The 27,546-nt window shown below is 42.6% G+C and overlaps 1 protein-coding gene across 1 annotated transcript; it reads left to right on the plus strand.

Moving 5' to 3' along the window:
• The first annotated feature begins 12,145 nt into the window (after window positions 1–12,145).
• LOC134601130 (WW domain-binding protein 1-like) lies at window positions 12,146–24,049 on the plus strand. The gene is made up of 4 exons (XM_063445564.1): window positions 12,146–12,216; window positions 18,716–18,818; window positions 21,482–21,634; window positions 22,949–24,049. The coding sequence occupies exons 1-4, from the start codon at window positions 12,172–12,174 to the stop codon at window positions 23,344–23,346; spliced, it is 699 nt and encodes a 232-aa protein (XP_063301634.1). The 5' UTR covers window positions 12,146–12,171; the 3' UTR covers window positions 23,347–24,049.
• The last annotated feature ends 3,497 nt before the right edge of the window (window positions 24,050–27,546 follow it).

Here is a 27,546-nt window from a genome sequence, read left to right on the forward strand (position 1 = left end):
GTATCTTTAATATATGATGGGGCGTGTTGTGCTTGGGTTTGTAACAGTAAATCTATAAAGGCTGATAAGCCTGATGTAATGTAACTAAATCCACTTATAATGGGGTGGGTCCAGGTGGGGAAGTGAGGAATTTGTGTATTTTGGGTAAAAAATCAAAAATGGGGATGACCGGGTATGAGTTATATAGAAATTAATAGGGATGTGCATTTCGGCATTCCGAAATTCGGGACTTCGGCAATTCGTAACTTCGGAACTTTGACTCATAACTCTCTGATTGGTTACATTCAATCAACCAATCAGAGTGTTGTTATGAGTCAAATTACACAGCATGGGAAAATTCCAAAGCACTTTCCCATGCTGTGTAAAATGACACAGAGCACTCTGATTGGCTGGATTTCAAGCTAACCAATCAGAGTTCTGTGACAGGTAAATGTAGAGACTAACCTGTCAATGTCTTCATTTACCTGACACATCACTCTGATTAGATGGCTTAAACCAACCAACCACAGTGCTCTGAGACTAATTGCAAGGTGGGGCAAGGCTTTATAAGCCTTCCCCCACCCTGCGGAGCTCAGTCTGCACGGTGCCCTCCACGGGTGAAGATGGATTACTGTGTTTGCGCTCTGTTTTTTTTTTATTTTATTTTTTTCTTCAAAGTGCGATGGTTATTATGGATTTTTATATGGCCTTTTTGGGGGGCTGAAAAAAAAGATTTTAGAAAAACGAAGACATCAAAGTTTTATTTATTTTTTTACAGGTACCTAGTTATTGGTCCCCCCTCACTATTTTTAGGGTGAGTGGGGTAGGTAGGGGTTAATTCATTTTGTTGGGAGGGGGGTGACTAGGGGTTTGGGGACCCCTAGTCACCTGGGGGGTTACATTTTTATTTAAGGACCCCACCTGCTGCTCAGGGGTGGGGGCCGGGGGGGAGGACAAGAGGTCCCCATTCTCCTTATTGGTATTTAGGGCCCTCACCCATTGCTCAGGGGTGGGGGCCAGGGAGGAGTCCAATAGGTCCCCCCCTATTTTACTTTAGGGCCCCAATAGGTCCCCCCTTCAGATTAGGAGACCCCACTCACACGGCACGGGTGAGGACTCGGAAGGGGGGACACATTTTTTTTTTTACAGTACTTAGTATTAGTACATTTGGCTGAAAGACCAATATAGTTCTTTCAGCCTTTTGGTAGATAGTTCCCTAATACCGTGGGAATTAAGGAGTTATCTACTTACTCATTCATGTTGCAAATGCTTACAGCTAAATCCTGGCTATGTTTGTATACTTTTTATTTAAACTGCTATACAGTGTAACATTCTTCATTCTTCCACTGGGTATATTAGTTCTTCGGCAATTCTGTGCTTCGGAACTTCGACACTTTGGCAACTTTGGGACTTCGGCAATTTTGGAACTTCGGCAATTTGGCAATTCAGCTATTCGGACATTCGGAAGTATCCGAATGTCTGAATTGCCTGTAATTCGTTCGAATTGACATTCGTTAGGAAATGAATTGCACACGTCTAGAAATTGATAATTTTTTGATATAATGACACCTTCTAATAAGGCTATTTTTAGAATAGTCTGTAGTTCCTTTTTGCATTTTTTTGTCGGGTTATTATCTAACTCTGCATATGTATTTTTTTCCCCAAGAATGTTATATGCCTCTGTCATATATGCCTCTGTGGTCATAATAACGATCCTCCCCCTTTATCTGCCTCCTTTATGATGAGGTCGTCTCAGTCAGCTAGATTTTTTAGACATGTCAATTCTTCTTTTGTCATATTTGGTTTATGTGCCCCTGTGCACTGAAAGCATGCTGTGCACCTCCAAGTGTATACAAACAATTATATATGAATCATTACTTAATTTAAGATTTGTTAAAGGAACACTATACTCACCAGAACAACTACAGCTAAAAGGAAAACTATAGGGTTAGGAATATAAACATGTATTCCTGACCCTATAGTGTTAAAAACATTATTTAGCTGCCCCACCCAATACCTTTATTTTAGAGCTGCATGGGTGCCAGCACTGGCCCCTCCCTTGATCTGCCTCCTTGGCTGAGATCGTCTGAATTTATTGTCTCAGACAATCCAATGCTTTCCCATAGGAAAGGCTATCACGCATGTGTGGCAAAACACCACACTGCACCAATCAGCATCTCCTCATAAAGATCCACTGAATCAATGCATCTCTATGAGGAAAGTTCAGTGCCTCCATGCATGGAGGCAATGACCTAGGAAGCACCTCTAGTGGCCATCTGAGTGACTGCCACAAGCAGGGCCGGACTGGCCCACCGGGATACCGGGAAATTTCCCTGTGGGCCACGGCACCTGGGGTCTGCACAACTCTAACTCCCAACAGAGAGGGAGCCCTGCGGCCGTTTGCAATAATATCACGTCTGCCATCCACATTTAGGTGCCGCCCGGTTGCCGGTCCGGTGGCACACTCTGAGGGGTTACCTCCATCTCATGTGTTGTATGACTGCTGTCAGTATCAGTGAGTGTGCCGGGCGGCTGCCTAACCAGTCTGGCGGCACACTCACTAATACTGACAGCAGTACAGCTGTCAGCACAGGAGGACTGAGGGAGGGGGCAGAGCTAACTACCATGCTCCCTCGCGGTTACCACAATTCCCAGCAAAGCCACATCATAGAGTAGTGATTACTCTATGATGTGTCCATGTTGGGAATTATGGGAACCGCGAGGGAGCATGGTAGTCAGTTCTGCCCCCTCCCTCAGTCCTCCTGTGACAAGATCAGCATTAGACACAGGGGGAGTGGGGACAAAGAGACAGAGGGGTAATAGAGAGACACAGGAGGAGGGGGGACAAAGAGACAGAGGGGTAATAGAGAGACAAAGGGAAAGGGGGGACAAAGAGACAGAGGGGTAATAGAGAGACACATGGGAAGGGGGAAAAAGAGACAGAGGGGTAATAGAGAGACACAGGGGAAGGGGGCAAAGAGACAGAGGGGTAAGAGAGAGACACAGGGGAAGGGGGAGAAAGAGACAGAGGGGAAAAATAGAGACACAGGGGGAGGGGTCCAAAGAGACAGAGTGGTAATAGAGAGACACAGGGGGAGGGGGACAAATAGACAGAGGGTTAATAGAGAGACACAAGGGGAGGGGGAGAAACAGACAGAATAGTACGAGAGCAGGGTCAGACTGGCCCACCGGGATACCGGGAAATTTCCCGGTGGGCCGCAGCACCTGGGGACTGCACAACTCTAACTCCCAATAGAGAGGGAGCCCTGTGTCCGTTTTCATGGCCGCCGGCTGGATTTAGGTGCCGCCGGGTGGCTGGTCCGGTGGCGCACTCTGAGGGGTTACCTTGCGGCTGGATGCGACATCTCATGTGGTGTATGACTGCTGTCAGTATCAGTGAGTGTGCCAGGCGGCCCCCTAACCAGTCTGGCGGCACACTCACTGATACTGACAGCAGTACAGCTGTCAGCACAGGAGGACTGAGGGAGGGGGCAGAGCTAACTACCATGCTCCATCGCGGTTACCACAATGTATCTATCTATCTTTTTCTATTTCTATCTATATCTATCTATTTCTCTCACTCACCCACACTCACTCAGTCACTCACCCACACTCCCTCAATCAACCAACCACCAACACTCAGTCACCCACCCAAACTCAGTCAGTCACTCACCCACCCACACTCACCCAGTCACCCACCCACCCACACTCACAATCACTCACTCACCCACCCACACTCACACATCCACACTTAGTCACCCACACACCCACCACCCACTCTCTCACCCACTCACTCTCTCACTCACCCACACTCAGTCACCCACCCATACTCAGTCACCCACACACACTCACCCAGTCACTCACCTACACTCACTCACCCACCCACACTCACTCACCCACCCACATTCACACATCCACACTTAGTCACCCACACTCACTCAGTTACTCACCCACCACCCACACTTACTCTCTCACCCACCCACACTCACTCAGTCACTCACCCACACTCACTCAGTCACCCACCCACCACCAACACTCAGTCACTCACACTCAGTCACTCACTCACGCACACACACAATGACTCACCCATCGGTCTCCGGTCTTCAGCCTGTCAGCTTGAGTTGACACTATGTGCTGGAGATCTTATCTCCCACACAGGCTCAGGGGTTACTACAGGACATAGGAGGCACGTTCACAGTCTCCTGTATGCTGATAGCATGTTTGATGTCCTCACCGAAGTGTGAAGACGTCAAACGTGAAGATGAATGTGAATTATGCATTCATCAACTCGGAAGTCCCTCTGGTGGCAGTCTGAGTGACTGCAACTGGAGGTGTTACTAGCTTTAAATGTAAACACTGTATTTTTTCAGAAAAAAACAGAGAAAGGCTGCAGGGAGCTATAGTTATCACCTGAACAACCTCATTAAGCTGAAGTTGTTCAGGTGACTATAGTATCCCTTTAATATGTCAAGGTAGTTGGACTGAAACATTGATTACATGCAAATGTACATCTTCTTAAAATAAAGGCACTTGTTTGTTTATTTTGAAGCCCTTTATGCTTTCCTTCGTTGGAGTAATAGTTTTCGATTTTAAGTTATCTTGTCCACCTCTATATCAGCACACTATGCTGGTGCGACTTATTATTGGGCTGGTATAGAATTTTTCCCTAGGGTGCAGTCTTAACACTACCTTTTCTCTTTAAACAAGTGTTTAAAGTCCATGTTTTTTATGCCCATACAACATTGCTCCAGCAATGACCCATGAATGGACAGTCTTGAGTCCTTGTAGGGCAACCTGACATCTTGGCATGCATTCTTGCTGGAATTACCTTTTACAGTCTGAGCCATCACAAGTGATGTGAATAGCACAACGGGCACAAGCTTCTAACACTGCTTGATACCTCCCTATATTGGCAGGTATGGAACACAGGTAAATAACACAAATTGACAAAGCACATGCGCTTATGTTAATCTGATTGAAACAGTATGACTTCAGACCAGCAGCAAGATTTAGGGTTGGGAGAAATAACTGAAAAAATAAATAATTGAATAATTTTGTATTTAAAGGACCACTATAGTCACCGAGACCACTTCAGCTCAATGAAGTGGTCTGGGTGCCAGGTCCATCTAGGGTTAACCCTGCAGCTGTAAACATAGCAGTTTTCAGTTTACACTAGAGTTAATCCAGCCGCTAGAGGCGCTTCCACGCTTCTCAATGTGAAACTTACAGTGAGAAGACGCTGACGTCCATAGGAAAGCATTGAGAAATGCTTTCCTATGGACTGATTGAATGCACGCGCGGCTCTTCCCGCGCATGCGCATTCGGCGCTGACGTCGGAAGAGGGAGGAGAGTTCCCCAGCACCGAGGGAGCCCGGTGCCGGCGAAAGGTAAGAGTTTAACACCTTCAGCCCGGCGAGAGTGGGACCCTGGGGTGGCGGGGACCTAAAGACCCTATAGTGCCAGGAAAACGAGTTTGTTTTCCTGGCACTATAGTAGTCGTTTAATGTTAAAGAAGTACTAAGGTCACCCAGACCCTCATCTCCATCTGGGTGCAGTGGTCCTGTCATTTTAACCTTTTCATGTAAAACACTGAAGTTTTGTAGAGACCGCAATGATTACATAGAAGGGTTAAATACATCTCTAGTGACTGTCTTCTTGACAGCCACTAAACGCTGCTTCCAACTCCAGAAACAAATGAAGCTCCTGGGATCAAAATCTGCTCATGGGGGGCGGGGCCTAACCGCAGAGCTGTGCAGACGCTCATCTCAGCAGCTCCTACTAAACCATCTTGCCTGGGAGATGCCGGTGTTTGGCCATCCGCCGCCTTCCATCATCCGCTTTTTTGGGTTGTGCGTCCTGCCTCTGCCCCTGCTGGTTTAGGTTAGTGTTGCCCTTTTGCTGCGTCTGCCGTTGGGGTCGCGCTGCTGTTTTTCCCCAGCAGCAAGGCCACGCCGGAAAGCTGACTGCAAGCCCTCGTTTCCCCCCCCTCTGGACCGGTGGGGGTCATCCCGGTCCACCCCCAACCAACACCGGGCAAAGCAATGGCCCAGTACCGGCTACGTGGAGCCCAAAAGCTACCATTCCTGCAACCTCCAAGATGGCGGAAGTCTCTCGCGCCGCCGACACGTCTAACGCATGGCGGGAAACTGAGATGCGACTAAACAGTATATTCAATGCTTTCTGGGAGTCCCTAGAAGCCCACATGAGGGGCTCAGAGCCTGAAGAGATCCCCCAGACTTTGCCACATGATACCCCACAAGACGCCAGACGGGGAAAAACAGCAGCGCGACCCCAACGGCAGATGCAGCAAAAGGGCGACACTAACCTGAACCAGCAGGGGCAGAGGCAGGACGCACAACCCAAAAAAGCGGATGATGGAAGGCGGCGGGTGGCCAAACACCGGCATCTCCCAGGCAAGACGGGGAAGCAGAGGGAACCGCTGAAGACAAGCACCAGACCACCCCAACCAAGGCAGGCGAAGCTACACTCAGCACCCACAGCAACTCAGAACAGCCCAGGAGAGCTCAGCACCCACACACCAAGGAGATCGCACCAGCTGCACCACCTACAGAAGGGGGTACTCACCCAGCCCCGTCAAGGCATCGGCTGACCCCAAAGGGACTGAGACTCTAACCCAGGCATAGTATCAGACACATAACTCTTTGCCCCACTGGATCTCACACGAATGTCTGCTGACATATATAATTTATTTTGTTTTCTTACTTTGTTCAGTTTTGCCTCTTAAAATCCCATCACTCGCAGCCAAAATGGAGGTCTGCATATAAAGCTAAGATGTAGCTAGGGGGCTTTACTTTTATTTTTTACGTTTCAAATCAGTGTTTTCTCCTCATGTTCCACACAGTTTACCCTCTAGCACTGTACTTATCAAGCTTGTATACTTTTCATAAAATACGCAGATCAAGCTAACAAGTTCAAATGCAATTTGTATTCAATAGAAGTCTATACTTTGTTGGAGCATCTATACTCAAAAAATGTGCACTACTTCGAATGCCATAATTGTAAAATCAATGTGTTATGTCCACGCTGACGTATGCTATTGTGGCAGAGTAAGCTGCTATGTTCACTCTTGCACGCAAAAATAAAGAATTAAAAAAAAAAAAAAAAATCTGATCATAGCAGCATTTGATTGGATTAGCTCGCCATTTGGCTGCCCACGGGCATCTCCAATCCATTGCTGCTCTATGAGAAACATTTGATTAGATGAGAAAGTGGAAGACATTAGCAGGCAGGCAGCTGCAGCTAAGGAGTATCGGCACTGGAAACAAGGTAAATAATAAATATTCCACTTAATTTTTTTTTTTTACAGCAAAGGGGTTGTCAGAAGGGAATCTATATTCTTCAAAAACACATTTTTACTGTGGACTACAGTTTACCATCCAAGAAACTTTGCTGCTCTTTGAAAAAGTCAGCTGTCTGCAGAGCCTTTCACCCACAGAAAAGGGTGAAATGTTCTCAATTAAAATAAATGCATCTGAAAAGATTTTTTTTAAGATCCTGTAGATTTTACAGAAATCAATAATACAAGTAAGTACATGACAAGTGAAAAACTAACAAACACACAAACAAGAAAACAGCAGACCAATAATCACTGGTTAACTGTCCACAAGGTGGCACTGAAGCACATTCAAACATAAAAAATATGACCAAATACAAATATAAAAACATATTTTTATTAATAGAACTAATAAAAAATACAAAAGGTTCTATGCTACTGAATGTGCCTACTGTGAAAAAAAAATGTATTAAAGCAACATTCTAAGTACCAAAACCACTACAGAGCTCTGTAATGGATATTTTGCCAGCAGTGCCCTGGCACACTCCAAGGGTAAAAAGTCAAAACATTTGTTAATGGGTTGAAAACTTCACTGGGGTCTTCCTGTTGCTGGCTGCAGTTTCTTCTGCTAGGAGCGTCCATGAGTTCCACAGAGCCAACTCATTCCTGTAGTGTCAGCTGAAAACCCTCAGCCAATGAGTTAAATACAAAATAACCAGATAGATTTGGAATACGGCTGAAAGATCTAAAATTAAAAAACAAAAAAATACATAGTGTAATTCAGTTTAAAGAAATCAATTAATATTCATGAAATGCACTCACAAGATTACGTGGAAAATAGCGCTCAAGGGTGCCTCCCCAGGTAGTAGTGGGGGGCTAAAGTGTTCCTCCAGTTGCTCCTAGGATGTAGATACAAAAATATAAAACAGCAGAGGTCCAATGCACTTCGTTCGCAATATTGGAACTTCCTCAGGGACCAAAATTAAAAATCAAGTATACGGAACAATAACAAAATTCTGTATTTTACATATACATATTACACTATGTATTTTTTTTGTTTTTTAATTTTAGATCTTTCAGCCGTATCCCAAATCTATTTGGTTGTTTTGTATTTTGCTGTGTAAAGGTAATTTATTCTGGGTAATGACCTGGGAGGCTCTCTTACTTGCATATTGAGATAAGTATATTTTCACTAGTATTCACTACTCACTAAGTGGTGATATAGTATTTTTTTCTAGCCAATGAGTTAAACATTGCATCGCCAGGGTTAGCTCAGAGCAGCAGCAGAGAAGGAGGTCATGACAGGCACCTGTTGGATTGAAAGGTAAGTTATTAAACTGTTTGCAGATGGTTTAACTACTCACATTATAAGGGCACCATAATTACTTCAATACTCACCCAAATGTTCTTTTCCTGGCTATTATACATGACAGCATTGAATTAATATGTTAGTGTATCCATCCAGATACTAACATTGGAATTTAAAGGGACACTATAGTCACCACTCACCAGAGCAACTACAGCTTAATGTTGTTCTTATGTCTACAGCTTGTCCCTGCAGGCTTTATAAAGTAAACACTGCCTTTTGAGAGAAAAGGCCCGCCCGATGGACAGCCCGGAACCTTATGGTAGGTATAATCTCAAAATAAGACTTCAAAGTAACCCAAAATAACAAGTAGCAAAATTTAAATGCAAAAAATACTCACTACTCTTTTTCGTCTGACACAAAAGTGAAAGTTGACACAAAACATGTCCAATCCCTATCCCTATTTTTATCCAGTTTGAGGGACATACCAAGAGTCCGACTCCCTTATCCCTGTGTGTTGCAATAGGCACACCAGATCTCTTTATTTTTACAAAACATGTCCAACCTGCTAATCCCTCCTTAGAAAGCTGGACATTTTTATTTTATATTTTTAAACGTTTTGATCTATTGCAATTTTTACATGTATTGCACAGTATGTATTGCCAGCCAGCAGGTAAATGCTTGAAATTTAAAGGAACACTATAGGGTCAGGAACACAAACATATATTCCTGACCCACTTGTGTTAAAACCACCGTTTAGGTGGCTTGCCCCCCTTAGTCCTCTTGGAAGGAATTCAAATGTACCTTAATTCTAGTGCTGCGCAGGTCCGCCGGCGCTGGCCCTGCCCTCAACCCGCCTCTTTGGTGACATAATCAGAATTTACTATTTTTAGCCAATACAAAGGTTTCCCATAGGGAACGCATTAGATTGGCTGAAATCGGCAAGGAGGTGGGATGGGGCAAACCCCGTTTTGGGCAATCAGCACCTCCTCATAGAGATGCATTGAATCAATGCATCTCTATGAGGAAACTTCAGCTTCTCCATGCATGGCGTGGAGACGCTAAACGGCAGTGCTGCTACCCAGGAAGCACCCCCAGTGGCCATCTGAGGAGTGGCACAGGGGGTATTCCTATGGGGCAATGTAGACACTGCCTTTTCTCTGAAAAGTCAGTGTTTGCATGGAAATGCCAGCATATGAAGATTATACTCACCAGAACAAATACAATAAGCTGTAGTTGTTCTGGTGACTATAGTGTCCCTTTAACCCCTTAAGGACCAAACTTCTGGAATAAAAGGGAATCATGACATGTCACACATGTGATGTGTCCTTAAGGGGTTAAAAAAAAAAAAAAAAAAGCATTATAACATACCTTTATGATGTAACACACAGGAAGTGGAGGAGATGAGATGCACTCAATGTGAAAGCAGGGACAGTTAGAAGCATGGCATTTAAAGTTCTGTTATTTTTTGTTTACTTGGTTCAGGAGACAATAAAGAGAGAGGAAAAGAAGACCCCTAATATATAGATATTCCTTTTCTCTGTTGTTATCTAATAATACAGTTGGCTACCTAGTTCAGCCTTTCTGTTGGTGATTGCAATAAGGAAGGAGAAAAGAGAAGAAAGGAAAACAACGAAAATTTTAAATAAAAAACAGGGAAAAAAAATGATTTTTTTTATTGTTTTTATTTATTGTTTTCACCTTTAACTTTCTATATATATATATATATATATATATATATATATATATATATATATATATATATATATACTGATGAAAGTTTGGGGGACAAACTGAAACGTCTATTTTTTTATGTGAACAATAAAGGTTACGTTTTATTTATTGATCCAGAAGTCCTTTGCTGAGCGGCAGAGAGAATTATACAATATATTATGAGGAGTGCAGGAATTTTATAATTTGTTTTAAAAACATTTTACGTAGGAAAAAATAATAGGGGTTTAGTTACAGTATATGATCATACAATGCATTTTCAACCTTCCCTGTCACAGGTACCTCATCCCAGGGCCCTATTTAACCTTGTACTGCAGAGAGCCCCAGATTGAATTTTTTCCCAAAGTAAATTGGTTAATCTCATAAGAGCAGACAATAGTTAGAGTAAGACCTGCCAAAGATGGGGTACATTGACGTTGTGGCAGGCTTATGCAATGTATGATCATATAATGTAACTAAACCCCCATTATGTTTGCCGAGATTAGGTATTTAAAAAAAAAAAAAAACCTGATAAAATCTGTCAACATTGAAGTTGCTGTTTAGCGTGTGCTGCGATCAGCTCAGGCTCTCTGCCAATGAGCTGGCTGTGAACAGTAGAGTGTAGCTCAGGGGAGCTAGGAAGTTCCTACCTGGAGCGCGTTTTGCGGACTCCAGGCAAGACGTCAAACCATTACTAAACTGACTAATCTCATAGATTGTAAACTCGCTTTAGCAGGTCCTTTTTCACCTCTTGTCTCGGTAATATTCTGTATGCTAATTACTGGTTAAATATCCCCATTTTATAATTGTAAAGTGCTGCAGAATATGTTGGCGCTGTATAAATGCTAATAATAGTTACACTTACATTGGATGGGGAGTGCCAGGGCATTCCCAGCACCATAATCACTACATCACATAGTTGTTATGGTGCCTGAAGAGTTCCTTTAAGAAGAAATATATAAGGTTATGGAACTTTGACAAAACAAATCTAGCGCTATGTCAACTAGGACGAATCTTATTGTTAAAGGACCACTATAGTGCCAGGAAAACAAACTCATTTTCCTGGCTCTATAGGGTCTTTGAGTCCCCCCCATCCTTAGGGTCCCACTCCCGCCGGGCTCTAGGGGGAGGAAGGGGTTAAACTCTTACCTTTCTCCAGCACACTCCCTCGGCGCTGGGGACTCTCCTCCCTCTTCCGACGTCATTTGCCAAGTGCGCATGCGAGACAAGAGCCGCGCGCATTCAATCAGTCCATAGGAAAGCATTTCTCAATGCTTTCCTATGGACGTCAGCGTCTTCTCACTGTGATTTTCACAGTGAGAAGCACGAAACGCCTCTATCGGCTGTCAGTGAGACAGCCAATAGAGGCTGGATTAACCCTAATGTAAACAATGTTTACAGCAGGCAGGGTTAATCCTAGATGGACCTGGTACCCAGACCACTTCATTGAGCTGAAGTGGTCTGGGTGCCTATGGTGATCCTTTAAAAAAATTAACTTTAAAATTAGATGTATGGATTACACCTATGCATGATTCATTCACATTAATAGAACGTTCTATAAATAGAGCAAAAGTTTTTCCCAAGTGACGTGTCCACATTAAAAGTATGTCAGGCATCCCTTCATTATAAACTTTACAAACAGCTATTACATGATGCCCAAGTCACGCAGAACATGCCACCATGATGACACTGTGTGACTCACACACACACCTTACCCCACCCCCTTCCTGTGCTCCATGTGAACACCGACCTGTTACAAAGTGGGTTACAAAGTGTTAAAGCCAAAGCGGATCTGACCAATCATAGAGCAGGAAATCCTCCCCCCTCAACCAATTAGGAAGTGAAGAAGTGAGGAACAGGAAGTGGCAGCGGCAGCAGAAAGATGAGAAGAGAGGAGTTGGAGCTGGGAGTCAGAGGATCAGTTTATGTGTGTATATATTTCTCCATACATAGCATTGTGTAATATCTTTGTGTGTGTGTGTGATGAGGATATATCTATACCAGCACACTCAGCTGTGTCTGTGTGTACTTTGCTCACACTGTTGTGTACTTGTGTTGACATTGCCTTAGGTATCTCCCCATATGTATGGAATAGGGAGAGCCAACTTGTTGATTATACCCTGTTTCATATATATGGCCAGATAACCGCTTTAATACAAAGATCTGCTGGCTGAGAATCATGTGAGTTGCACTTTAAAAGCCATGCAGTTGTCTGCTAGGTCTCCATGGTGCCTACTTAGTTACAGTGCAAATGCTTAATTGCAACTGTTTACACTACAGCAATCAGAAATTCTACTTGTAGTACAAAACGTGGTGTTTTTTTCTGATACAGTTACTAAGGCTTGGATTTGTTGTTATTTTTTTTTTTCATGGGGAGGGGGGATAAATACAAGAAACAAGTCGTTGTAAATAGTTTAGATCGAGTATTTGGGGCATTTCACTCTGAATAGTTTTACTATTTTATGAACTATTAATTAGACAATGAATTGTGGAGAATTGAAAGACTAATTTCAAAATATCATATTTGGAAGTGCACTTCTACCCAAATTGTCACAATTCTGGTTTTACTAACTGGTTCACTACAATTTGTTGTTTAGTGTTTGTGTATTAATGCAACATATCACCTTGAGATTCCCAATTTCTTGGTAGGTTAATGTGGGAATGAGCAGTTGTAAATGTCCATGCGTAGCTAGGTTAAAGAAAACACAAGTTGGCAACCTGCTCTTTCTTTATTGTTATATGGTTGAAGAACAATCTTTCTTGCCTTTTGACATTGTATTGCGTGTCTCTGGGATGTTCTACTTATTAATATTCCTGGACAGTGCTCTCCTCTATTTTGTCTATTTCTGAGTCATTGCAGTTCCAGTATTGTTGTGTCTATGCTTGTGAAAGGTACAAACAAAATGTAGCTATGGAGTTTGATTGAAAGGAATATGGATAAGGCTTTCTTTTCTGGCACACGTACCATCATGACCTCTTTGGGTATCTTAAATAATAATAAAATTAAATAATACTTCTGTCTAGTAAGTAAGTGTCCTGTAATATAAATAGCATTCTGACATCCCAGCAATATAGTTTTTTTTTTTTTTTTTTTTTTTTATTGAGGTGATTGAGTTAAGTGTTACAGACAGAAAGCTTTCATGACCGGTATATAACATCATAGAAAAGTGAAAACAATTCTCAGATAACACCGCCTCTTTTCTTTTTTTTTGTGGTGTAGAAGAGAAAACCGATAAATTACATGTCTGTATGAGTGGAGTGGACTAGGCAGGTGGTCTAAGATTAGCGATTAGACATGTTTAACAGTGTGTTGAAACAGTATTACAATACTAGTGTATCGATAGGGGCTCAAAAGTATTGGGTGCGCCTACGCTTTATATTGTGGATTAAATGCAGGTCTGTTCTGGCTTAGCAGGTGTAGGTGAGTAATGTAGAGTCTGAATGGTCCTGTTACTGGTCGTCTTTCCACCCTGTTTTGAGCTTGTAGGGATTAATTGGGGGGGAATAGTCGTGTACTAACAGGGTCCTCACCGTGCCTCCATTGCTATTAGGGTAGCACCAGATGTGTGGAGGTTATTTAGTATAAGGTGGTTTGTGCTTTCAGTATGGCAGGGACCATTTGTCTGTTGTTGGTAGAAGTGAGCCAAACTCCCATGAGTGTATAAGGTTGTCGGTGACTGGTAAGTGAGTCAGGTGCACAGATGTGCGGTTGTGCAGTATATGTTAATGTTTCTAAAGAGTAATGGTTAACAGCTAAAACAAAAATTAAACTTCAGATACAAGAACATTGCAGAGCAGAGATATTTGGGCGTTTTTGTGCCCCTCTTGACAGGAACAGTTCAGGTGTTGGCTCCTGATTTCCCTCTCATAAGGGGAATAAAAGGAGCAATTTCATGCTGGATCCCAGGTGTGCATAGTGGTCGGTATCTCGGACCATAGGTCCCGTTGGGAGTCCCAGTGCCTGGAGAAATGGGCGATGTACAGCGAGTGGTAGTGCCATTTTTTTCTACTGTAAGGGCTCTTGGTAATGTCCATCTATATTCCACCCCAGCGTCTCCTCCAAAACAATGTATTTCTAGTTAAGTCCTGAAAAAAGGTGAGCTGTGTGGATTTGAATTCGAATGGGGTTTTTCATAATTCTGTTTTTATCAGACATGGATTGGCATCTGACTATCACGTCTCTGGGTGCTGCCGCCTGCCTGGGTTTATTGATGCGGAAATATCCTTCCAGATTCAGCTTTTTGGTCTGCGTGTGAGGCAACATTGTGGTGTGACGGCGTCTTGGGCAATGTGGCAGTTCGGTTGGGCCGGTTGTGTCTGGTATGTCCCAGATCTTGATGTTTGTGTGGTGGTTTCGGTCGTCAGCTAGGTCTAACTGGGTAAGGAGTTCCGTTTGTGAGGCCTGTAGCTGCAGTACAGTTTCTTAGTAAGTCCATGTCAGCCGTCAACATCTGCTTTAGTTCCAGCAGAAGGTTTTTTGATATCCAGCTTAGTGGCTGGGGTCAGAGCGTCCAGATCAGCAGGAACTGTGACGGCCGTCTTGTGGTTTGCAGGTTTCACCTGGTCCACAGAAGCTGACTCTGAGCTAGAGGAGCTAGCATGGTGCTTCGGCGGGGTCGCCATTTTGTAGGCTGCAGGGCGCTAAAGCAGAACTCCTATATCTTGAGTCTTTGGACATGCAGGCTTGCGATGCTCTCTGGTATTGTGAGGGTACAGGCCGGTGTCCGGTATCAGCACCGAGTGGTATGATGCTGCCTGTGGTACTGCGGTAGAGCGCAGTAGGCCTTTTTCCTGCGGCGGACTTTCCTGGCCGTTTGCGGGAACAAGAAGGGCATCTGGTCAACGCCTTGACTGCTAGGCTGGTGAGGTGAGTGTTTTGGCTCAGGTGTAGCACTTTGCTTGCAGAGATTACGTTGGATTTACTTTCAATGTGCAGGAGCTCGGGAGAATGGCGTCCATTCAGCTCAAACGTTGGGCTCCCCCCAGCAATATAGTTGATTACAGTGTGGTAGAGTTCATACATGAAAGTACAGATAATGCAGGGGCTGTCGTCATGTATTTTTGCACGTTTAAAAGACCACTGAAGTCACCCAGACCATTTCATTTAAACCAAGCAGGTTTAACCCTGCAATGCTAGATATTCTATTTTTAGAAACTTCCATTTGTTCATTGCAGGGTTAAACAAAACACCCCTGTCAACAACCACTGGCTAGTTGAAAGTAGGAATGTTCACCTCTTTAGCTATAACTTCTTAAAGGTTCTGATAGTCACTTATATTTGTGGCCGATGGGATTTATCGTAATCCAAATGAAAATTTTGATTAGTGGGGTACCTTTAAACCTAATAATGTTTAAACCTGCAGTTATCTTTATCAGTCCATATTTAGTCCAGGCAACAACAAAAAACGAACATACACACAATAACCAATATACTTTTCCCCTGAAAAAGCAGCATTGCCAGATGTGTAAATCACCATGTACTGCGTAGCCTGCTATTAATAGATTACTGGCTATTAAGGTGCTGACCGGATCAGATTGTTTACAGCACATGGTGCCAGCTCACTCTGAAGCATGATGAATTGAATGTTTGGGAAGTTATGTTAAAGCACACTGGCATTAAATTGTTTGGGGTTTTTGGGGGGCTGGCATGTAGGGCAATAATTTATACCAGGTATGTATCCCCTCTAGCATAACACCCAATTGTCCCTATCTAGGAGTGACGGTCCCTGTTTTGGGCCCCAAACCCTTTGTCCTTATTTTCTCTCCCACGGTCACTCTATTCTAGGAGCTCCATATTGGTGATGTGTGTGAGTATTACAGAGCTTCACAGCAAAAATCCTCACAGTAATGTATCTTAAACCTCTCAGCGACAATGGGTGTGCTATGCCTTTCTACAAAAGGTGAGCTGTAACTGCATAGGGCAGCATAGCACACCCTACCTATAAGCACCCCCGGCCTGTACACTCACACTCGGCAGCAAATCCCGCCTATCCATGTCATGTGATCACAATGTCACTGCAATCACTTGACCAGACCAGCTTGATTGGCGTGCAGGATTGTCACGCAGATCCCCATAATTATTAAAAACAAAATAATTAGGCATAAATCATTAAAAAAAAATTATGATAATGTATTTTATATAGTATTTAGTATTTATATCATCGCTCAACAAATCCCAGGCGCCAGGTTGTCTGGGATTTGTAAGGCCTTTTAAGCAACCAATCTGGCAGCCTGGAATGGGAGACAGGCAGGCAGCTCATGGAGAGCGAGGGCGGGCATGCGGTTCATGAAGCATGAAGATCTGAGGGATGGAGACGGGCAGCTTACTGACTGTGGAGGGAACTGTATTTTTCCAGCTCTGCTCCCTAGCGCGTGCATAGGGTTGTCACCTTTTTTTGGAAAAAAATACCAGCCATGCTAATTTGCATATTTATATATGTGTGACATCAAAGCACACAATATATATAAAAGAACGATAACATTTGGAAGCAGGAAATTCCCTAAATCACTAATAAAATACTTACAAAGTTTGTACTTTGACTGTGTGTATAGTATTGTGTATTTGAGGCAGTGTGTGTATATACTGTCTGGATGAGTGTATATGTGTGTATAGCAGTGTGTCGTTGTCTAAATGTGTATATATATATACAAACACACACGCAGACTGCTTAATACATGTACACACACAGACTGACGAGTATATGCAGAGACTGCTGAATACACACACCGAATGCTAAATATGCAGACTGCTGAATACACGTACACAGACAGACACACACACACACACACACAGACTGCTAAATATGCAGATACTGAATACACACACCCAATTGTGTTGTCGGTATTTTTGCAATACCGGCACCGGCCACACAGCTTCAAATACCGGCTGAGCCGGCCAGGTGGCAACCCTATGCGCGTGCCTCACAGTGATGCCGGGAGCCGGAATATGACATAATTCCGGCCTGGCTTACTAAATAGCACCTGAGGGCTGAGCAGGGAGATGATCAGCGCCACCCCACTGGATCGTCAGTATCCACTCCTGCTGTCCCAAAAGATAGGGAGGCTGGGTGGGCAAATTTATATTAAATAAATTATAACTTGTAAATGTATGTGAAAATGACACAATTGACATAAAATAACAAAACTGATTAATTTATCACACTATTTTAGATAGTATTCATATTAAATTGTGTTCTACATATGAATATTTGGTCATTAAAGCCCTGTTTCTCCAGGTGTGGGTGCACTGAATATGAAAGAGGTAAACTATGGTTGAACAGACATATAGCTTTGTTTTGGTTCAGAACTTGGACAATTGCTTCCGTCCTTAAAGTGATTCTATAGTGCCAGGAAAACAAAGCCGTTTTCCTGGCACTATGGAATCCTACAGTTACCTCCTCCCTTTGCCCCCCCCCCCCCCCCCTCTTACAGCGTTGAAGGGGTTAAAACCCCTTCAGTCATTTACCTTACAAGAGACATCGGCCGACGTCATGCGCATATGCGGCAACATTCACGCCTGCATTAGGATTTCTCCATAGGAAATCATTATTTAATGCTTTCCTATGGGGAAAAATCTGACACTGGAAGACCTCGTGCAGACCGTGAGGACGTCCAGCATCAGATATCGGACCAAAGATCCGTTCCAATCCAGGAAGCCCTCTAGTGGTTGTCTGGTAGACAGCCACTAGAGGTGGAGTTAATCCTCAGAGGTAATTATTACAGTTTTTCACAAAACTGCAATAATTACCACTGTAGGGACAGGGGTCATTAGACCTAGACCACTTCAGTGAGCTGAAGTGGTCTGGGTGCCTACAGTGTCCTTTTAAGGGTTAATGCGTGTATATACACCGGTGCGATTAGTGCTAGAAGAGGCTGGTGATGTCATATGCCAAAGAATGAGTTTTCTATAACTGCTTCTAAAGATATACTTAAAGCATTGTGCTCTCTACTTTGTCTTAAATATACCTTACTTTAGTGCCTCATGTTGCTCTCTGAGCCTGGAAATTTCACTTTGAGTTTCGAATACTAGCACACTCTGTAACATATAAATATAATTGATAGGGATTGTTAAAGGAACTCTCCAAGCACCATAAACACTTCAGCTCAGTGCAGTGGTCATGGTCCCAGGCATACACTGGTGCCTTCTCTCCCAAATGTAAGGAGGCTAAACTATTTTTGAATGGTCTGACTTCTTACCCAGGGTCCAACGGGAGCCACTCCCCACCTTCACTAACACTGGAGAGCCAGAAATTCCTGTACCCGAACTTCCGTTGGCTCTTTTAAGCTAAAGCATGCAATGCAGGGCTTAGCTCTTTGGCTGAGAGCGATCTGCCTTACAAGGGCTGGTGCTTGCTGGCTGCAAGCTAAAGGTCACTAGGTATACCAATGTTTCATGTCTGTCTAAGCCCTAATTGTCTTTTGTTGTAGGGACGGGATTTCTGTTTTGGGCAGGATGGAAAGCCATACAGATGTGAGATTGGATACTGCTGCGGAGACATGGAGTGCTGCACGTACTACTACGAATTATGGTGTAAGTGTTGATACGTCTTATTAAGGCGTTATTAAATCCTTTATAGATAAGTAAAATAAGTATTCGTTTTAATAAATGTTTTTTCTTCCATAGGCCATGTCACAGATGGTCTGTATAAAGCAGGGGATGACTGTACACGTGTGCGAGTTTTAGATGAGACATGTGAAACTGTTTATTCATTAAACATCAAATAGTAAATTGAAAACAGAATTGCTAATTTAGGCAACGATAGCTGACACAACAAGTTCTTCCACCAACCTGTAGTTACAGCTTGGCTGTTTTAGCAGCAGTATTGGAATTTGAGTTTTTTTTTTAAAAGGGTTACTCCCAGCGCAGTGGTAGTGTTGGAAGGCGTAAACTGGCCCAATTCCAACTAACTTTTACAAAATCTATACCTGGGTCCTTACCGGGCACCTGTTCTGTACTTCTGGCTTGTGACCAAACCGGATGACGATCCCGCCACTCATGGCTCATAAATACAGCTCTGTGTACAGAAATATGCACAGAATTTACATTAGCCAGTTTGGAGCCTCTTGTTCCAGGCAGGCTGGTGACGCCCGAATGACACTGCAAGGGGTGGAGTTACACCTCGGGCAGCAAATTGGTTAAACTTTGTATGTGCATTTCAAACTGAAATGCTGCATATACAGACTACACACCGTAATCATTTCAAATAATTAAAGTGGTTATGATGCTTGGAATAACCCTATAATTCACTCTAATACAGTGTTTATTGAATAAATTCCCTATCTGTCTTGTTAGCCTTAGATTGATTATGTTAATATTAATGTTAAACATAACTCAAACGAAGATAGAGCAGGAGCACAGCTAGGTAGCAAAAAGACTAGAGGCTTCAATAATAGACTTTAAGTTCGCCCAATCTCCACCTAATACCACAACCTCTGCTGTAAAATCTATCCTAGATGCACATACTCTCACTGGCTCACACACACTGTTACACATACATAAACAATAATACAAAGGCACATGCATACACAATCATAAATTCCGTTACACAGAAACTGTTACACATACAGGTACACACACGGTTACATATATATATACACACAATATTACACGTATACACTCAAACTTTACAAATAATCGCAGATACATTAAAGGGACACTATAGTCACCTGAACAACTACAGCTTAATGTAGTTGTTCAGGTATGATCTATAGCTCCCTGCAGGCAATCTAATGTAAACACTGTATTTTCAGAGAAAATACAGTGTTTACATTGATTGATAGGAATACCTCCAGTGGCCGTCACTCAGACGGCCACCAGAGGGACTTCCTATCATGCAGAGCCCTAAAAAGGCCCTGTACACGTCAGACGTACTAAAATGTGTGCGCGTCTTCTCTCTACGGCCTGTCAGAGAGGAGAGGAGGGCGGGCAAAGACCGCAAGCTGAACTGTCAGTCAGCTCGCGGCCGTGCGCACCGTGTGCATGCGCGGTAGTGCGCTCAAGACTTCAGGGGGCGGCATGAATGCCGCCCTCTGAAGTATGTGCGGCAAAGCCGCGCATGCGCACAAGGGAGCAATGACGCTTCCAAATGGAAGCGTCTGATTGCTCGCGCCCGCCCATTTCGGCATTTCGACGAAATAGGGGGCGCAGCTTCACAAGGCTCCCGGCGCTGGAACCAGGTGAGTAAATTCGGCTGCCTGGAGAGTCCCTTTAACTATTCTACATATACACTCACAGATGCACACACTTATACACATAGAATCTGTTACACATACGGACCCTGGTAAATTAATGTAAAACACGTGGGGTATTAGGGAGTTGAAAAAGGCATCTGATATGTTTGACCCTGTGACTTACCAAAACCTTGAAAATCGGATACATAGAGGTACTGTTATAGCTATGAGACAATGTAAAATAAAAATTTCACATTAGTGTAAACATTGGATCTCACTTTACAGGAAGTTTTTAGGAAGGCTGTGTGTCACATGCAGGGAGGGGTGACTAGCACTGCATAAACAAATGGCAGAGAATTGAACTGTCTACTGTCAGAAAACCTTCAGCTGCTAAACAGCACTCAAACTATCTATATTATACAAATGAGTTTTACAATTGGTTATTTATCATATTACTGCACTGTATATTTTCATTGAGAACGCTACTTGCTATGTTGGTGATTATAGCTTTTATAGGCTTTTAATTTGGGAGTGGCTACCCAACTAGCAAGTTTAGCAGTTTTTAACTTTTAATGGGATTTTTAGTGATATAGAGGGCACTTTTTACACATTTCTTTTTACAGAGAATTGAGCAGTGACACTGCAGGGGTATGCTATTTACACCAAACGGCTTCATTAAGCTAAAGTTGTTTTGGTGACTACAGTGTTATTTTAAATTTCAAATTATTTACTTACTTTCGGGAAAAAAAAACTGAATGATTCTGTGGCTCACTTTGAGTTGTTGTGTTTCACATCACTGGCTGAAAAGCACTGCCCTAGACTACACTCATGCTGTATGTTCTACTATACGACATTATGAATTTAGCAGTTTCTTGTATTACTCTCTTCAGTTTCATGTGTCAAGAAATTGAAATTGGATTGCTCAATATAATTATTTTAAGTATTTTTTTTTTTCCTTTTCATATTATCACTATTTCATCAATTCATGTGTATATGAGATTTTGTTGTCACTCTCACTTGTAGGGTTCTGGTTAGCCTGGACACTAATCATCATGATTGGATGTTGCTGTGCATATCGTCATCGCCGTGTGAAGCTGAGGCATCAGCAGGAACAAAGGCAGCGAGAGATCAGCCTCATGGCCTATCAGGGAGTTGCACCATTTCCAGCTGCCTTAGGTAATTGGCCATTGCTACACACTCTTCTAATAAGCCCAGATCCATGGTAGTATTCTAATTTGTCTACAGTGTAACCGTTTTTTTTGTTTCTTTTCATTTTATCATAATTGTTTTTAGGGCAATCAAACATGTTAAAATGTTTTTACATTACCATAGTTTCCCTTTAATTTGATTTAGTAACCTTTAAAGGAATACTATAGCATCAGGAATACAAACATGTATTCCTGACACTATAGTGTTTAACTATTTAGGTCTCCAGCCCCCCTTAGATAGCAGGGAAAGGGGGAATTTACTGACCTTTTCTCCCTAGCCGAGCTGATCTTTCTGAGGCTGGCACTGCCTCTAGTCTTGATGATCTCAGCCAATCCAATGCTTTCCCATAGGAAAGCATTGAGAGGCTATTGCACATGTGTGTCAAAATGCCACACTGCACCAATCAGCATCTCCTAATAGAGATGCATTGAATCAGTGCAACACTATGGGGAATGTTCAGCGTCTCCATGCAGAGATGTGCAGCACTAGACTAGGAAGCACCTCTAGTTGCCGTCTGAGTGGCTGTTCTAGAGATGTTACTAAACGGCAATGTAAACACTGTCTTGCCTTTTCTCTGAAAAGGCAGCATTTACATTGAAAAGCTTGCAGGGACAGGCTGTAGCCCCCAGAACCACTACAATAAGCTGTATTGGTTTAGGTGACCAGTGTGCCTTTTAAGTGGAAAGAGTCATAACATACAATTTGGAAACATTGGTTGTCTGAATTGTGGAACCTTTTTTTTGTTATTCTGTTTTAGGAATAGAACAATTACAATTCAAGGGTCTGTTTATGACTCAAATGAACATGGGATATTATAGGCACCCAGACCACTTCATCTCATTGAAGTAGTCTGGGATCCCTGTCCCTTTAACACTGCAGCTGAAAATTTGAGAGAAGCTACAATGTTTCCAGTGCATGGTTTAACACTGCCACTAGTGGCGCTTCCTAATGTTTAACTCCACTTTGGACATCCTGCGTCCTCTAAATCCCCATAGGGAAGCATTAATTCAATGCTTTACTATGGGGAAGGCATAACGCATGCACATTATGTTTTTCTTGCAAAGACGTCAGAGGAAGCAGAGATGAAACTAGCACCGAGGGACCTAGGTGCTGGGATAAGGTAAGTGTTTAAAGGCACTTTAAACTTTTAATAAACACAGGGGGGTGGGGGGGGGGGGGAGGTTGCAGAGGGACACTATAGTGTTAGGAATACAAAGCTATATTCCTAATACTATAGTCTTTATTTAACGTCTTTAACGTCTGATATATCTTAACCTGCAGAGACTTGGCCAAGCTGCAAACTGCCTTCTTACAGTGAGGTCACCCAGGAGCCGCCAACACCTCCACCACCTTATTGTGAGATTTTGGATGAAGACTTAATCCGCCGAGAATGTCTACCACTGCCAGGAACTACACCTGAAAATGTAGACCCTTCTCGTCCCAGTCAGGCAGATCTTCAAAGTGAAGCCCAGGGACCTACAACAGACCACTTTGTGCTGAGTGATGAAGATATGGAAGAAAGCAGAGTCACAGCTGTTGAAAGGAGACGTCATGTTACAGGGGATTCTGGAATAGTACTTTGTGAGCAGGATGAGAAGGTTGCCTGTCAAAATGGGAAGGAAGGGAAAGACGAGGACAAAGAGGGGCATGTCTGTACAGAGACCACTAGATCCGTGTGAAAGGAAAAGGATGAGGAAGATGGGGCCTCTGTATAGAAATTTGGCGTGTTTGATTGTGACTCTCTCTCTGTGTCCTGTGTGAATTTTCCCAGGATATGGATTCTCAAGGGCTGTTACTTCGGGGCTAAGCAGTGATCTTGCCGTACCTGATAACCCCTGTGTTTTTTGGCACTATACTTGCACTGATGACATCGTCTCTCAAAGCTTTTGCACCTTTTTATTTTTTATTATTATTATGTATTAGATTCTGCAAAGAAACTGTCTTGTTTTTCATTTTGTAAAGCAGTCATATTTTGTTATAGAAATTAGGGCTCTGACAACAGGACCTCTGGCACCAACAAGATGGGGTCCTCGGCTTATCAAAACATTTGCTTTTGACGGGAGAATGTTCGTAAACAAATCAGCGGAATACTTCTCTACATCTTAATTGTCAAAAAAGAGCAATCTTTTTAAGGGATCAGAATGCACAAGAACTATATAGTTTTGAATAAAAAAAAACAAAACAAAACAAAAAAAAACTAAACCCAATGTTTGTGTTTGAAGAGGGGGTGTGCTTGCGTTGAATTTACTCACATTTTAACACTGCAGTAAGATGTACATGGTCCTACAGACCTATACATAAAATCACACTTCATTGTTAAAGGGGAACCGTCCCTTCTCTTGGAATTACACCATGGAATAAAACATTGAAAAGCACCTAGAACTTGTGTTTATCTTTTTCATCGGTTTTCATCTGCAATCTAATAACAATATAGCAAATCATTGTCTAGTTCAGTCCTAGCACAACAAAGACTGACAGGGAGCTAAGATGGAGGATTAGGAGGTGTGGATTTCTATATTTAATCTTGTTTTCCATTTTGTTAAATGTAGGCAATAACTAAATCTAGTTCAAATCTTAGGAAGTGACTGTTCACCATTTAAGGGTTACAAGTGATTCAAACCAAACCTCCGTATCTAGTTCCTTGGCTAGAAGATGTAAATTGGCAGCCACATTTAGGGTTTTGTTTGCTAAATTGCACAGTTTTAGTTTAAATATGCTGCTTTGGAAAACAAATTATCCATCTTGGCTGTAGTCAAAGCTTGTGTGTTTTGTTTAGAAGTTTGCCAAAAAAAAATGTCCACTTACTTTGCAGTTTAGTGTGTAAACCATATGTGTCATGCAAATTAGTCCCAAAACACAAAAACAGAACAAATTTTAATGAAGTGAAATCGATGCATTGGGTAGATGGGATGTTTTATCCATTTTTGTTCAAGGCCACCTTGTTGTATATAAATGTCTCTTGTTTGGTGTAAATGCCCGGTATATATGGCTTCTGCAATGTAATCCTATTCAAGAAAGAAATGACAGAGATCTGTCAGCCAGTTACGATTCTTTCTGTATTTTCAGTAGGAGAACTGTACATAATCCACACGTCTCCCAATAGACCATTGCCATCAGTTTATCAAAATAGAATTGGTCCTTAATCCTTGATGGAGTCAGAGATGCATGAGGGCAACCGACAATTCATAGTGTGCGGGTGTTCACTAATTATTGGATGCTACCCTCTCAATTGAGATTGGGCTAGAAAAATATATCACAGGGACACAATGGACACCATTACAACTTCATCCGAATAAACTTGCAATGGTTCAAGAAGTTTCTAGGCACCAACTTATGTTATCGTACCTTTTTCACTCAGTTTTATGAATGGGTACTTACTGATAGGCTGAGAGCGGTAACTGACGCTCTCATCCTATCTGCAGTGACCAGTCAACTGATTGGATATCTGAGTTTAGAGTTTAGCTTACCTCTCTTTCAAAAGTAGACCTGAATTTATTTCAAGTTAGAATTAGGCAAGGGTTAGTGGAAATCATATGGACCTCTTTCATTTCTTACGCTGTCATCTCCACAAAGGAAAGACTATCAGGGTTATTCAATAAAGTAAAACTTGTTAGGAATTCAATGTGAATTTCACATAAAGGGACACTATAGGCACTCAGGCTACTTCATCTCTGGGTCCTTGTTCCCTTAACCCTCAAATGTAAAACATTGTAGTTTCAGAGAAACTGGCACACTTGTTCCAAGTCCTGGAATAGGAATATTTTCAATATAGATTTTGGAAATGGACTTGGGTAGGATGTGATGTGTGCAGTTGTCTGAAATGTTATCAATAAATACTTTTGTGTAACAGTTTTGAATTCTGTGACTGCTATTAAAGGTAAATTCAGAGTAGACCAAATTTTGCTAATGTATATCTTAAACTGAGAATCACAACTTGCCATATTTGTTTTATAATCTTTAACATCACTATATATCTTAGATATGTTGGGCATTTTAACAATGGTGATCTATTTTCTACAAATACTATGTCTTATGTATAAATATAGGGTATCAGAAGAATGCTCTATCTGCCCTTTAAAAATGGTATATAATACACACATAATGGGAAGGTCCAGTAAAACAAACACAAAGCAAAAGTGCACAAAAGATCTGTCATGTATGTATGGAATTTCGGGAAAGCTTCACTAAGGGCTTAACCAATTGTAAGTTTCTCCTTTTTAACTACAATAGTGTGATAAGTAGGGTTATCCTGAGGACATTGTACATACCCACAGTTTAAAAACACTTGTTTGCTTAATCTTTCACTGCACAAGCCCCCCCCCCCCCCCCCTCCCCCTGTTAAGAACAGATAAGGACACCAGGGCTGTAATAGTTTGCAACCTTTGTTACACAGGGAACGGGTATCAAACATGCTGAAAGGCATCATTAAAATGAAGATCTGCATATCACAATGTATTGTTTTATAACCTAAACCTAAATTAGGTATTGGAAAGTGGGTGCTATACATTTATTCAACATTTCTTCAAAAGGATAATAATGCTTTTAAATATATTCAATATATGTGTTTAATATATGTAATGGCAGTATGCCTCAAATTGTGAGAGGGGTTTTGCCGGCCTAAATATCCCTTCTCCCCCTCCCAGCTTCCTTCTGACATTTTGCCGATGTTTTGAAACTTGGTTGCCACACTCAACTTCCTGTTCACAGGCTTCCCGGCTTATGATGGCATTTCTGCATTGGTGGTGGGAAATCCATCCCCCAGTTCTCTTATTTTAAAGGACCACTATAGTGCCAGGAAAACATACTCGTTTTCCTGGCACTATAGTGCCCTGAGGGTGCCCCCACCCTCAGGGACCCCCTCCCGCCGGGCTCTGGGGAGAGGAAAGGGGTTAAAACTTACCTTTCTTCACGGCTGGGCGGGGAGCTCTTCTCCTCCGATCCTCCTCCTCTCCTCCCATTCGGCTGAATGCGCACGCGCGGCAAGAGCTGCGCGCGCATTCAGCCGGTCTCATAGGAAAGCATTATCAATGCTTTCCTATGGACGCTTGCGTGCTCTCACTGTGATTTTCACAGTGAGAATCACGCAAGCGCCTCTAGCGGCTGTCAGTGAGACAGACACTAGAGGATTTGAGGGCTGGATTAACCCTCAGCATAGGCGTGCGCAGCCTATTGCATTAGGGTGTGCACCCTAAAGCACAAGCACACGTGGCGTGTGTATATATAGAAAAATGTGTACAATACCTTGCACTCAGGCTGCCAGTAATTTCCAACAATTTCCAAAAAAACGGCGCAATACCAGGGCTGTTTATCCATATATACAAAGAGATGTGGCTGCACTCACGGATTCCTTTAAAACTTAACTTTTATTCGGTTCCATAAAACAGATCGACGTTTCAGTCCAACATGTGGACTTTCATCAGGATCATATATATATCATATATATATATATATATATATATATATATATATATATATATACACACACAAAGCTGAGGGTGCTGTTAGTGTGATGTGTGTGTGAGGATGCTGGTAGCGTACTATGTGGGTGAGGGTGTTTGTGTATGCGTGCTTGTGAGGGTGCTGTGAATGTACTGTGTTTCAGGGTGCTGTTTGTGTGTGTGTGTGTGCGCACTTGTGAGGGTGCTGTTTATGTGTGAGGGTACTGGTAGTGTGCTGTGTGTGTGTGTGTGTGTTTGTTAGGGTCCTGTTTGTGTTTGTGAGTGTGAGGGTGCTGTGTGTTTGTGAGGGTGCTGTGTGGGTGCTGTATGTGTCTTGGTGCTGTGTATGTGTGTGGGTGATGTGTATGTGTGTGGGTGCTGTATGTGTGTATGTCTGTGGGTGCTGTATGTGTGTAGGTGCTGTGTATGTGTGTAGGTGCT

This window comes from Pelobates fuscus, chromosome 3 (genome assembly GCF_036172605.1).
Source record: "Pelobates fuscus isolate aPelFus1 chromosome 3, aPelFus1.pri, whole genome shotgun sequence".
Classification (NCBI taxonomy): domain Eukaryota; kingdom Metazoa; phylum Chordata; class Amphibia; order Anura; family Pelobatidae; genus Pelobates; species Pelobates fuscus.

Bases quoted from the DNA above. Each gene is read 5' to 3' on its own strand.
- LOC134601130 (XM_063445564.1), top strand. From the start codon at position 12,172: ATGAGAAGAGAGGAGTTGGAGCTGGGAGTCAGAGGATCAGTTTAT. The intron at 18,819-21,481 runs GTAAGTGTTGAT...TCTCACTTGTAG, and splicing joins GTACTACTACGAATTATGGT to GGTTCTGGTTAGCCTGGACA. The intron at 21,635-22,948 runs GTAATTGGCCAT...CTTAACCTGCAG, and splicing joins ACCATTTCCAGCTGCCTTAG to AGACTTGGCCAAGCTGCAAA.